This window comes from Trachemys scripta, chromosome 11, assembly GCF_013100865.1.
Source record: "Trachemys scripta elegans isolate TJP31775 chromosome 11, CAS_Tse_1.0, whole genome shotgun sequence".
NCBI classification, from domain to species: Eukaryota; Metazoa; Chordata; order Testudines; family Emydidae; genus Trachemys; species Trachemys scripta.
Window position 1 is genome coordinate 3375638 of NC_048308.1, and position 14560 is coordinate 3390197.

At 41.5% G+C, this 14560-nt stretch overlaps 1 protein-coding gene across 1 annotated transcript in view; it reads right to left on the reverse strand.

The window, feature by feature from the left end:
• XRCC5 (X-ray repair cross complementing 5) overlaps window positions 1-14560 on the reverse strand; it is a gene marked incomplete in the record, with an annotated part of 65925 nt that overhangs the window by 11681 nt on the left and 39684 nt on the right. Inside the window, 3 exon segments of the mRNA XM_034785435.1 lie at window positions 2040-2136; window positions 2640-2749; window positions 12700-12769. Of these exon segments, the coding sequence (XP_034641326.1) occupies window positions 2040-2136; window positions 2640-2749; window positions 12700-12769 (277 nt within the window).

Below are 14560 nucleotides of genomic sequence, written 5' to 3' on the forward strand. Positions count from 1 at the left end.
GCAGAAGGCTGGGGGTGTGTTGGGGTGTGGGGGGTTCAGGGCAGAGGGTTGGGGGTGCAGGGCAGAAGGCTGGGTGTGTGGGAGGGTTCAGGGCAGACGGCTGGGGGGTGTGAGGGTGCAGAGCAGAAGGCTGGGTGTGTGTTGAGGTGTGGGAGGTGCAGGGCAGAAGGCTGGGTGTGTGTTGGGTTCAGGGCAGAAGGCTGAGTGTGGGTGGGGGTGCAGGACAGAGGGATGGGTATGTGTTGGGGTGGGGGGGTTCGGGGCAGAGGGGTGGGGGTGCAGGGCAGAGGGCTGGGGTGCTCGGCTCGTGAGGATGCTCCCTTCATGGCAGGGGGCTGGAAGGGATATGCCCTGTTCCACCCCCTTCCCCCAGGCTCCGTCCCTACCTCTCTCTGCGTCCACTATGGAGCTGTATGCACGCTGCCGCTCTTCCCCTGCCCCCTCACTAGGGCCATCAGCTGATTGGCCAGGGACGGAGAGGAGGAGGGGCCGGAAAGCACAGCTGGGGGAAGAAGAGGGGGAGAGGGGAAGCTTGGCTGCTGCAGAACCAAGCTTCTGCCTCCTGCCCCCGCAGGGGAGAGCGGTGAGCGGGGGGGCTGGGACCGCGGCAGGGAGCTGCGTGCCACTCAGAATCGGCTTGCGTGCTGTGTTTGGCACGCGTGCCGTAGGTTGCTGACCCCTGCAGTAGACCCTCTAACTTCTAATCATCCAAGAGAAGTTCACTTCTGCCACACAAACCAATGTTTAGACAGATTATGCATAAAACACTTTATCTTCCCCTACGCAAAGTGAAACAGTCATTCCCTATATGCAAATCACTGATAGTGCAGCTTGTATTTGTAAATTCTTCTTCCTCCTGAAATTGTTCATCTTGTTGGAAATTCTGGTTTGTTCCATCTGTAAATTATTACAACAGAACATACCAGCATGATTTGGGCTGGTCCAAATCCCAGTATTTTCAAAGGTTTATTATGTGGCTAATTAAACTTTCTCAAGCCTGTTTCCTCCCCCACTCCCGTCCCAGTTTCAACTGGATACGATATTCTCCGTGTGATGTCCTAAGCTGTTGCTGTGCTCTATCCTAGCAATAGCTGGATTTCAGCAATGGGTGAAGTCGCCACTATATGTAGTTTCGAGTCCTTCTATCTGAAAGGTGCTAGGCAAAAGCAAATTATATATTACCATATGTACAATGAAAGGAGGCAACTGTGCATTTAAAATATATTTTCATAAGCACTCGTGCCAAGTAAAGGGAAGAATTTTTAGAGCATCAGGTTTTTCATGCTCATAAAAATCCTCACTTATTTGCCTACTGCTCCTAGTCCATCCAAGTCTTTTAGAAGTATGCTGCCTTCCTCCTCAGTTTAATCATCAGTGTGTCGTGTTACTACGTATTCCTTCCTGCAGGTCACTCTTACATCACTGAAATATGTCACTGATCACTTTGTGAGAGTCTTCTTTGCAGCTTCTGCCATCTGGAAGAGCCTTCCTCTCTTGCCAGTGCATCAGCTCTCCATTTATTTTAAAATGTATCTGAAATATTGTCTCTTCCTTGCCCTATACTGTTTAATTTCTCTCTCACTGTGCTATCAATTTACCATTGTAACTGTATTTAACTTGGGATAGCATTTTGAAATACACCTCTACCCCAATATAACGCGACCCAATATAACACAAATTCGGATATAATGCGGTAAAGCAGCGCTCCGGGGGGGGGGGGGGGGGGCAGGGCTGCACACTCCGGCAGATCAAACCAAGTTCGATATAACGCGGTTTCACCTATAACGCAGTAAGATTTTTTGGCTCCCGAGGACAGCGTTATATCGAGGTAGATGTGTACTGTTTATATGAAACCAGTGCAAAACAAAGCTATATAGCAGTGAAAGACAAGTTTTACATGGCATGCATCAACTCTCTACACTAGAAATTCTGGTCTGCATTCATTTCCAGCTGCTAACATGTAGATTCCTCTCACACAATTTACCATTTGAAGAAAAATTGTGTGGGAGATGCAGAGGGAGAGTCAATTGTCGTCATACCTTGTATCAGAATCTCCCAGAAATCAGCTAAGGTTTGGTCTTCCACCTTTTCTTTTAGAGCCCGCAGGAAATCATTAAAGCACAGCACCTCTGACAGCTAGAAAAATGACAACAAAGATAACAGAAAAATAAAGTTAGCTTAATACCAAAGAGCTGTAATCTTAATGCATCATAAAAACATCTAACATGGGGAACAAGAAAAAAAGACATTCCAAACCACTGCACATTCACCAGAGCTTCTAATGTGCAGGGCATCACAAAAGAAACTGCATTTCACAAAGCTGCACAGACCCTTTTGTGACTAGTTTTGTTTAAGAAGCTATTTGGAGGATGGCATAGTTCTCCTTTTCAACCACTAGGTCACAGGTATTGTCTTTTCATATTAAGAAACCACAGCAGTATCTGGTCCTTATTCTGTTGAGGCCAAAGGAACAAAACAACATTAAAATCTCTTTTAAATTTCCAATGTGGTATAATTGACTTAGATCTGTTGATCTTGTCCTGTTGCTAGCTTGTCATAATCGCTGAAGGAACATAGTAGGTCTGCACATTATGCCCTGACATCTCACACAAAGTAGAGTTTTCACATATTATCATTACCTTAATGGCCTCCTCTCTGAAAACTCTAATACAGTTGATGCTCTTCATATAGTACTGTAAACCTTTAGTTTCCAAGAACTGTTCAATGCGGTTTACCAGCTGCTGGCTCACTGGAAGACAAAAAGAGGGAAATGCACACTTTCAGAAGGAAGAAAATCCTTCTCTTTAGCTGGCTGTACTTTCCTTGTTTCTCCTGCAGCCTGTTCTTCTGTAACTACAGCACATCTATTGGTAACAACAGTCAATCATATCAATGTTGCATCAACCTGCTCATCTCACCCAATAATGAAGCCCCTACTCTAAGCTGCAGAAAATAATCTTCATTTCGTCTATAAAATTTCTAACAAATCCCAATGTGGCTGAGGCAGGAGAATTTACAACTTGAGATCAAGAACACAAGCACTGACCCTGCTTGCTTGGTGGACAGTAGAATTGGAGCACCTACTATCAGAAAGTTGAGAGAGGCTGTTTTACTTCACTAAGTATAATGCCTAAATCATCTGTGAAAGACAGACATTTCAATGAAAATGTTAGGTTTTCAGTAAGTGGAATAATGTCATAGCTGCAGCAACAGAATAATCTCTAGTTGCTAGACTCTCACGTGTGGATGTTACTAGAGAAACCTTATTACCGGGGCCTTCTGAATACATTTTAGCCCTCAGTACAATCATCTTAATCATTCTTCAAAGTGGAACGCAGTGTAAACAATACCAGGGAAGATGTGTGTCTATATATCAACATTTACATCAATTGTGTGAAAGAGAAAGAGACAGAGGGAAGGAGACAGACAGACATGTAATGGTAAGAACTGGAAGACCAATTGTATCCTCGCTGTTGAGAGACTCAAAAGGCAGACAGTTGTAAAACACACTGGAAAATGTGAAAAGTAAAATGCCAAAAATAAAGACAGTGGAAGTCCTGAGTATTCGCCCACATTTTGTTCTTTTACTTGCTTAATGATTAGTGAAAAATATTTGCCCATCTTCATCTGCTGTGTACATACACCCCACAGAGGTCATGGTGAGGATGCCTATTCATTACCTACAGACATGGGCAATGGGACATACCCAGGATAACTTTGTCAGCTAAGCAGCAATTCTAGTAATCAGGTGAAGGATTTCCCTTTGCGTACGTTTAGAAAAGGCTCAGATCAAGGTACAGTTTTGTTCTTCTAGTTCTTCTCCATAGCTTATACTCATTTGGCGAACTTCTGCATTCTACTGTAATACTGTTAAATACATAAGCTTCCCAGAGATGGATGAAGAGAAGTTATTCAGTTTTCAAATTCTGAAGCATTTCATATTTCATCTACAACACCAATGAAACTAAAATCCAAGTACAATATATAACAAGTCCCAAAAAACGTTCTACTTTGACTTACTTACTCAGCAATGTTGTATTTTAAGGCTTGTTTACCATAAGTGCTGTTCAGTCTGCTGAAGCCTACATTATACGTACATACTTGCAAGTCCCAACCCACTGCAACTCAGGATAATAACTAAAGCAAATGATAACGCTTTTATAATTTCCATTCATAGCTAATAAAGACCATCATCACTAGAGTAGTCATTATAACATACAAATTCCATAACCAGTTACTCAAAAAGTCTGCTAGAACTGAGAACATAAAATATTTTAACAGGTGCTTTCAGGAAACCACAGTCCAAGCAGACCATCAGGCTAAAAAAGAATTTAAGAAGTGTAAGTAACATGTCCTATTTATATATATATTTGTTAGAATAATCATATAGTAGTTGCTTCCCGTCTCTCCTCCCCCTTCATTCTGATTACTTGTCTATCTTTAGACTGTGAGCTCTTCAGGGCAGGCATCATGCCTTCTTTATTTGGACAGCACTCGGCACACCATGGGAACTACTGGACACACACAATAACCAATACATTATTCTCTCTTGTTCCTTATGGATGCATAAGTCCCTCTGATGGCAAGATAGGATTTTCCCCTAACTCTCCTACATGCAGTAGACATAAACTTGTTATGTGACAACACATGGTACTGATTTTCCATTGGATTATCTCATCAAAGCAGTGGACTCCAACCCCAAGGTGTGCTGAGATCAGCTAGAGCGGGGGTTCTAAACCTTTTTCTTTCTGAGCCGCCCGCACCTCCCCCTCCGCCCCAACATGCTATTAAAAATTCCACAGCCCACCTGTGCCACCACAACTGTTTTTCTGCATAGCCAGTAGATTAAAAGCCGGGGCAGCAAACAGGGCAACAGCATGGGGTCCGATGCCACAGGTGGTCCCATGAAGCTAAGTTGCTTCGGCTTCAAGCCTGGGCGGCGGCGGCTCAGGCCCTGGCTTCAGCCCCGGGCAGCAGGGCTCAGGCTTCAGCTTTCTGCCATGGGCCCCAAGAGTCTAACGCCGGCCCTTCTCTCTGGTTTATAATGGCAGCCCCCTGAAACCTGCTCATTTCCCCCCAGGGGGCCCTGGGTTGAGAACCACTGGGCTAGAGCACTGGGAAAAGCCAAGAAGGGTAGGACTGGTAACACGCTGGTAAGTTTGGGGTCAGAGAACTATAGAAGATTCCAGAACTGTTGAATCTGGATTCTACTCTTCTTTCACTCTGCTCCAGACTGTATACAACTAGCCACTGGTTCCATGTTCTGCAAAACACTCACCTGAACTTAGTTTAAAGGACAATAGCTATAATGACAACAGTTGTAAAATAAGAGGCACCCCACCCTCTCCCTGGTATCTGCTGAACCTATGATGTCCATAGAGGAGGAAATGTACAATGGTTCTGTACAATGCTTCACTGATGGCACAAAAAATTGAATTCAAATACATAAAAGGCTCATCCCTCCTCCACACAGGACAGTCACAACATTTTTATTTATTTATTTTACCAGTAACTAACAAACTAAATTGAACTCCACAAGTTAAGTCAGTCCATTTTTTCATGCTTAACGATTTTCTCATTAAATGTTCTAATTTCTTACAAATTGCACTAATAAAAGCAAGTCCTGCTGGTTTTTTTTTCTCCTTTTAAATGCTGGCTTTTCATTGATGTGTTAAATTAAAACCCCAGGCACTAAGAGAGTATAATACGAGTCTTTATTGTCAGAATGATTCCTGCACACTGCTAGGAATTATCAGACACTTCGTTTTTTCTTTTACTTTTTTTTTTTAATTTCTGTAGCATTTGCAGGCATCAGAACATGGAGTTTTACATGCTAGAAATCCTGGACTGCTACTTCGTGAGATTTGTCCTAGGGGACTAAAAAAAACCCCAAATTGTGTCATGATGCAACTTTATAATGTAAGGAAGGGGCCTTCCGCTGCATTGTGGGGCACGGGTCACTTGCTGGAGGATTCTCTGCACCTTGAAGTCTTTAAACCATGATTTGAGGACTTCAATAGCTCAGACATAGGTTAGGGGTTTATTACAGGAGTGGGTGGGTGAGATTCTGTGGCCTGTGTTGTGCAGGTCAGACTAGACCATCATAATGGTCCCTTCTGACCTTGAAGTCTATGACTCTATGATTTCTTGGTTTTGGTTGTCATGGGAAGGTCTTTGTGCTTTTGCCAAACGGTGAGTTTTGCAACATGCTCTGATAAGAGTTAGGTGTCCCTTCAGTCTTATCTCCTGCTGTAGGTTGTTCCACAGATGAGGGCTCTTGGCTAAGAATACCTTACCTCTGGCCTCTCAAGCTTCATCCTGGACACAATTAGCTGAACTGTCCCAGAGAAGCATAGCTGTCTTGGTGTCTTTTGATTGGAGAGTTGGTCTCTGATGTACCATATAAGGGCCCCAAACACGGAAGGCCTTTAAGAATGGACACCTTACCTTATCTGAACTGAGAAACTCTACCCAGTTCAGATGATTGGTGTGATACACTCTTTTGTAATTTTTCTATCTAAAGAGAAGGACTGCTACATTTTGAAGGAGCTGGAAATCCTGTGTTACCCTGACCTGCAGTCCCAGTTGTCAGCATTTTCCCTCTCACTGCCAGGAAGTTTTGGTCTTCCCTACTTCTTTCCCATGGTACAGCTGATTGGGTTATATAATGAATTAAGTGATTATATGATGGGCAAACTACAGAAACAGATATTACAGAAGGAGAAGAGCAATTAATTTATCTAGTCCATCTCTCTGTTAATGCAGGAGACATTCTCTGTTGGAAGATACATTTACTAGTGCTTCTACCTTTGGTGAAATATGCCAGATTGACTCCAAGACGATAAACATACATACAAGTTCAACTTCTAAAGTCCTCAAGCCAAGTAGTCAAGAAGTAAGAATCGCATTGCTTTAAAGATGCAGTAGTGAATAAACACTCATATATAATCTTGTATTGTGTTGTGTTTGGGCCAAAACACAATACAAGAAACAGTGCTTGATTAGATACTGAGGAGAAATGGACTATATACGACAGATATAACTGGTAGCAGCTGAGTGACTGCTTTGGATGACCAATAATCTGCAGATAAGAGGCAGATTTACAGAGAACTTCCAAGCAATTTAATACACAAATCTTCGAATGGCTTAAGTATTTTCATCAAATCAGTCATAGATTTTGGTGTATCTGGCAGCAAAATCCAAACTATCTCTGATATATGAAAGATACCTGGGGTAGTAAGCAAGCAGGTGAACTAAAATCAAATATATACCAACAAGAAATACTAGTGTCTTATAATAAAACGTAATAATCTTTGCTGCACTTCTATATACAGAGGTGCTTATCAAGAAAGTACCACCCCTGGTGTGAACACTTGATAAATTTCCAAAGCAAATCTATCATCATAGCAATTCACTTACCAACATGAAACAATCTGATGTAAAACAACCTGGATATAATTTCTACTTATGAGGAGATTTGCAAAGCTATGGAAACACTATGAGTCTCCTAGGCCGGATAGGATACTTGCTGGGATCTATACATGTGGATGTGATGCACTGATTGACTCTCTAATGTCATTTCTCTGCAATGTCTGGGAGTAAGAAAAATTGACAACATTGCAACAAGCACAAAGACTCAAAGAGTGACAGTGGTATTACTAATTCTTTCTAGGCATTTCTATAGTGCTCTTCACCATAAATTCCACAGCTGTAATTGCAGCAACACCGCTTTACTAGGAGAATACTGAAAGTACTTCTAATCTAATCTGATTGCTGGACATGAGACACCACAGTGCCAGAATCAGCACGGTGTGTTTTGGCCACAATGCAGGCTGTCTGATAAGATTTTTGATGCGAACCAATTGCAAGGAAAATTCACGGAACAAAACAAAAGACCTATACACACTCTTTTATCAATCTAACTCAAGTGTGTCAGCAACCCTAGTCTCTGGGGGCTTATAAGAAAATATGGCTGCCAGGATAAGATGTCCGCTATTATCCAACAATTGGAGAATAGACAGCATGCTTGTAAAAGTCTATCCAGGTAAAATGATGTTCAACCCTTTTGGCACTATAATGATGGAAGGGTGCATAATGTCCCTGGTGTGTTTTAGACTTTTCTTTGAAGCAATGGTAGATGAAGCAACTCGTGATCTATCCCTGGAGTAAGGATTAGATTTCACTCAGACAAACTAATCTATTTTATTTGCATGCACTGACAAAGTTGTCAGAAGCTCTTATTAGAGGAACTGCTCTTTGTGGATGACTGAGCACTTGTAACCTACTCTGAGCAAGACCTGCATAAAATGACATCTTTGTGGCCATGAACAGTAAACGAGAGAGTGAAGCTATTTGAAAAAAACACAGACAATGAAAAATGCCAGCTTCATCCGCAATAATTATCACACCAGCAAGTCGGCCTCCTCAAATACAGCAGATCATGTCAGCCACGAGTGGCACTGTACAGCGACAAACCACACACACTTCCATTACAAAGTGAAGATGATTATGGTTTGACAACAAATTGGAGTGCCAGTCTCAGAAAGCGCTTCTGCCCCTGCCTATTTGAAATTGGGACAACCCTTGTGCCGGTCTGAAATCAGGACATTCTCTAATCATCCCCAATAGATACATATACTTTCAATGAGCTGGCTTCTGCTAGCTAAAAGGGTTACACATTGTGTATACTGTGAAACTCGGCACATGGCCCTCTGTTTACTTAGCAGGCACGCTGCTTTCTTCCATGAATGCCACAAAGCTAGAGCCCACCCTTGCAAGTGCAATAGCTTCAAAGTGCTAGTGTAGTCACTGCACAGGACCAGCTTGTACCCTTCTTCGCTTCTTTAAAAAAAAAAAAAAATCCTGTCAAGCCTTTCGGACGGGTTTTTTCATGTTTGGGGGTTTGTTGTTGTGGTTGTTTTAACCTGGGAAATACCAGAAACATCAGGTCCAGGCTTCAATGGTTTTGCTGGAGAACTTGTTGGGGATGGTATAAGATGTGTATCATTAGTGTCCTCACCTTAATAATGGAGAAAGGAGGTGGTGGCGTGGCTGATCTTTAAAATACTACTTTTTTAACACCTATATAACTTCAATGTCTAAAAAATACCTTCCTTTCTCCAAAATATTAAAACAGTCTGATTACAAATCTTTTCTCCTCTTAATAGTTCCACTTTTACTCTCTTGGCTCTTGCAAAGTCATCGTTTGACTGACTGGGTCTTCAGTCATCACAGGATTTTTTTTATTCCTCATTTTTTTTCTTAATTTTTCATTAGAAATTGAGATTCTGCCTAGCACGGAAGACTCTCGGGCATTCTTTCTACCTCATAAAGAAGCAAAATAAAACACAAACTCTCTCTTCTCGTTTTTATGTCAAATTTTAAAATAATTAAATGCAGGTTGGTATCTGGTTACTTTTTTCAATAAACTATTTGAATGCCACATAATATATCTTTCTCTGCATAGGGGCTTTACATTTCACATTTTCTGCAAGAAAAAAATATTTCCCTCCTGAAGTATGATATCAAAAGTATAAAAATCCAAAACTATTCAGCAGGTTTAAGGCAGGGTCCACTATTATACACCACAAAAAAGCAATATATCAAGCCATTAAAAAGTATGTCTGTAATTTTTTTATATATCAAGCTACTATTAAGGGCTTTAAAGAAGAAAAATGAATGTGCTGAAAATGTTTTTATTTTCAGTGTCTCCCATCTCTCTTCCTTAATGGGTATCTGAACTGCATTCCATATAACCATATCCTGTAATTATAGGCCATATCATACACAAAATGAAGGCAGATTGCTGGAAGTGACAAAAGCCATCCAAACGCAGATGGCAACCATTTCGGGGACAGCTACTGAATAATGGACAAGTTTAAATATAACCTTAAATATAAATAGTTTTCAATATGTCCATTATGCAGATTTTAGTATTTGTGGCTTAAATCCCTTTCCTGTATGATTTACTTAATTGCTGCAACAGAGTATTTTATTTATGGTTTTTATTTGGATTCCACTTTGGCCTACAGTATAGTCCACTGCATTTTGATGTATCTGAGGTTTGGAAGTACGATGTCAAATACAATTTCTGAATGAGGGGATTTCTGCTGTTTGCTTGAATTAAAACCCATTTTAAAAAACAGGACATTTGTTTATAATTTCAGTGAGTTTTAACTATCAAAATTCAGGGCAATAAACTGTGATATAAGCTTTAACAGACTGTATTCATAAATTAATATACCAGTACATCTTAGCATGCACATCAATCTATGTTTAAAAGGTGCAAAGAACTGAGTGAAATACCCATGAACCACACTGTGCAGATACCTTTTGTTTTGATCAGCAAACAGACACTACGTTTAGTGGCAATAGGTGGTGGCAGGACATACCTCATCTACTCAAAACCTTAAAAGAATGAAAATAATAAGCAGAAAAACTTGGGCAGCCCTTTCCATCTTCATTTTGCCTCAAACACTATGGTTAACGCCCTCCACAAGGCTTTCCCTTCTATCTCCTAGAGGCAGCAATACAGACCCAACTTCATCCTACTTACACTACAATGCAAAATCTTAACAGTGACCTTCTATGCTTTTATATCAGCACATCTAACTGTGACATTCCATGCATTTTGGTAGCCGTTCTGCTTTACTGCTGCTCAACCTTGACTGCTGCATTTATTTCGCAAAAAACAGAGTAGCCTGAAATTGCCTTCCTTAATATGGAGGTGTGGGTGTGGGAGACTGCCCAGGTCAGAAAAGAGCCCTGGCTGCTTGGATCAAGATGGAACAACGAACGCATCCCAAGAATGTAGCTTCCAGCAGCCAAACATCCATTAAAAGGCTGTCCACCAGGAGCCTCCTTGTACAACTCTATGGGCTGCACTTTGACCACCACCAGTCTAGAGGCCACCTGCAAATCCAATAAAGTACCTCCTACTGGGGCAACAACCAAGGTCGGAACCCTGTGTTTCCCTGGGCAGGAGAAAAGCACAACCAGTCCCAACAAATGGATCGTGGGGGGAAAGGGAAAGCAAGGTGTCACAGAAGGAATTCATGATCCAAAATAAGTGAAAAATCTTTCCCCAATCCCCTCCTGCTAAAAATAGTAGATTCTCTCATTTCCCAGTATTTCAAAGCAGTTTCTTTCTCACTTACACTGTTCCTAACATGCAATCACTATCAGTCACCAGAAGGGGGCTTTGATGCGAAAGAGCAGGTTCCCAAATACTAAAAAGAGAAGACCAATTCTGAACACATTCTGCCCACTCCTGAAAGCCAAGGTTTTCAGAGACAGAGGGTCCCTTTCACATTTTCTGGGAGGCACCACCTGAAACTGCTGCATCTGTCTGCGCCTTGGTACAGGATCACTCTTCTCATTGTACTCCAGGTTGGGTCTCGTTTGCAGCTCTAAGTCTTTTACTCATTCCACTGTAACTGTGCTCCATGAATATTTTCAGGATTGCTAGGGATTATGCGAAAATGACGGCCAACCCCAGGGGGGTGAGGGGAGGGAAATGGTGTAAACACAGAGGAAATTGTACTTGGATTTTCAAGATCAGGACATGCAAATATCACAGTCAATGGATTGGTCACTGCAGTCGGCACTTCCTCTCGCCTCTATATCAATGTCCCCCTTCTTGTCTTCTCTGTGTGCTGAATAATAGGCTGATGGAGTGCACATTTAATACATACAAGTGCTGCCTTCCTATCTCCCATCATTCAGATACTAGCTAGTTATTCATACTCTCACTTGCACTTCTCCCCTTAATGCACCTAGCCTCATTCACTCACTCACAAGAGTAATAGGGCAGGGGTTCTCAAACTGGGGATTGGGACCCCTCAGGGGGTCACGAGGTCAATACATGGGGGGTCGCGAGCTGTCTACGTCCACCCCAAACCCTGCTTGCCTCCAGCATTTATAATGGTGTTAAATATATTTAAAAGGGTGTTTAATGTATTGGGGGGGGGTCGCACTCAGAGGCTTGTGATATGAAAGGGGTCACCAGTAAAAAAAAGTTTGAGACCCACTGTAATAAGGGAAACCTATTTATTTATAGGAGTACTTGTGTAGCCTTAGAGACTAACAAATTTATTTGAGCATAAGCTTTCGTGGGCGACAGCCCACTTCATCGGAAGCTTATGCTCAAATACATTTGTCTCTAAGCTGCCACAAGTACTCCTGTTTAAATGGAGATATCCCATCTCCTAGAACTGGAAGGGACCTTGAAAGGTCATCGAGTCCAGCCCCCTGCCTTCACTAGCAGGACCAAGTACTGATTTTGCCCCAGATCCCTCAGTGGCCCCCTCAAGGATTGAACTCGCAACCCTGGGTTTAGCAGGCCAATGCTTCTTTTTGCGGATACAGACTAACACGGCTGCTACTCTGAAACCTATTTATTTATGCAGATTATTAGAGACTAAATTCTTATTTCTTCACAGCACGGGATAAATCAGCAGTAGCAGGACAGACTTCTCACATGCTGTCCTGCCAACATGCCTCAATCCCGATCCAGAAAAACCACTTCTCCAGCAATGAGCAGAATGTTCAGTGTATCCAGTTCACACAATCCCTGCCCTCAGCTGAGGCTATCAACAAGAGGGCCAATTAGTGCCAACTGTGGTGATGATTTTTCTGTTATGGACATTTGAACACTGAAGATGCTGTTACACAGAGTTAAGGCAGATAAAAGCAACTTACCTTCCTTGAAGTTAGCATTCTTCTGCCTCACTAGAACACAGAAGTTTTCTGCTGGGTTAATACTTCCAACCTATAAAAGATCGAGGAATGATTATACTACATGCCAACGCATAGCTCCCGTTTCCTCCTGTATATCAACAGAAATATTTACAATCAATTTATTTCAATATGGATGGAGAAGCTACATTTTTTGCTATTATGGGGTCAAATAAAGGACAATTCTTAGGATGCAATGTTAACCCTGATCAAAGGCTAGTTTTGACATGAACAGCTATACAAGATGAACTTACACTTACTATACTTCCCTACTATGAACTGATCACGTTCTCTAGGTGCTGGAGGTCAGAGGTACAGGAATTCAGGCTGCTGGCTAGTTCAGCTTTCAGACTTTTTGTAGCTTATTCATCCTAACCCATGCTTAATTAGGAGTGAGAGTTCTTAGCAACGTGGGTACAGAGTAGTTGGTTTGGCCCTCCAATAAGACACTGGAAATGAAAAGCTAATACTCAATTCTGCTAGCTGCTGCCCTTTCTGGTCCAGTCTGACATTTCAGAACTGACGCTTTGAGAAAGCCTGTAAGTGCAGAGACCTCACACCATCTAAGGGAACTAAAAGCAGGTCAGGCAGAAAGAAAGATTCACTGCGCAAATGGGCAGAAGAGCTACAGACATATGAATCTACGCTGCTTAGCATCCTTTTTCTGCGTACCACATTAACTCTGAGTCACAACAAAATATACGGTCAGTCTTCTCCTCTTAGAAAGGCTCCTCTGTTCTGAAGATAGAGGAGAAATGCTCTTGGCTCTGTTCCCGACTTAATCAATCTAACCCACAACATTATATTCGTCTTTAAGGCCAAATTCTGCCTTCTGCTAAGTACTGGCTTGTGGGTCTGAGGGAAGTACTTGGCCCCTAGTATTTTAACAAATATTCTAATAGCAAACTGAAAAGAATGCAAGGAAAAGTATATAATTTTTTAGGTTGCAAGTAACTTTCACAGTAAAGGTCTGGGAATAGAAAAGGGCTATGTAGCCCATCCACTTGCTGCCTGCATCCTATAATACTTTCCCTCTGAGTGTCTTCTGACTATATTCTATATGTAAACTCCCCCTACATCACCAGACCCATTTTGGCTTCAGGGAAAAGGTGTGTTTAAATTCTGCTCCCCAAACAGTGAGTCAAAATTATTCTAAATTTATTTTATATTTTAATGCTTTACAAGCAAACATTTCCCACACAGCTCTTCTAATAAATTGCTTCTTTGAAAGCCCATCTGTTAGTGGGGTGGTTTTTTTTTTTTCTCATTTTTCAAAAGTATACTATGCTATGCTATTAGAAAATCTGATTTTTATGTTGGGTGTGAAATGAGCACTGCCCTCTTTCTTTTTAAATCATGTCATACATTTCAAGTGTTGAAAAGAACTGAGGTATTCTTTTATCTTAATTTATATAAAATAACTATTTTTCTCTGATTCCAAAATCAGGCAAGCAAAGGAAGATGCATAGCTCCAACACATACTTGCATGCCAATGAAGCCTAACAGATAGGAAGCTAATTTAACTGTTTAACTTTGGTAGCAGAATTAAACCAATTTTGTGATTTGTATCCCCAAACAATATAGACAATAGGCTCTGAAATCATAGCAACATTTGGAAAAAGCAGAATATGAAAGATTTTATTTTGCTTTTTAAAGAAGCAGATACAAGAGAAAACTAAGAGCAAATTCTGCTCTTGTATCTAACAGTGAATCTCAGTTCTGAAATTCTAATTATCTTACACCTATGGAATAGCTCTTGGGAGTTTCATGCATGTTGGGAAGGAAGAATTTTGCCTTAAAAGCAGTCAGAACTAGGTGGCTACTA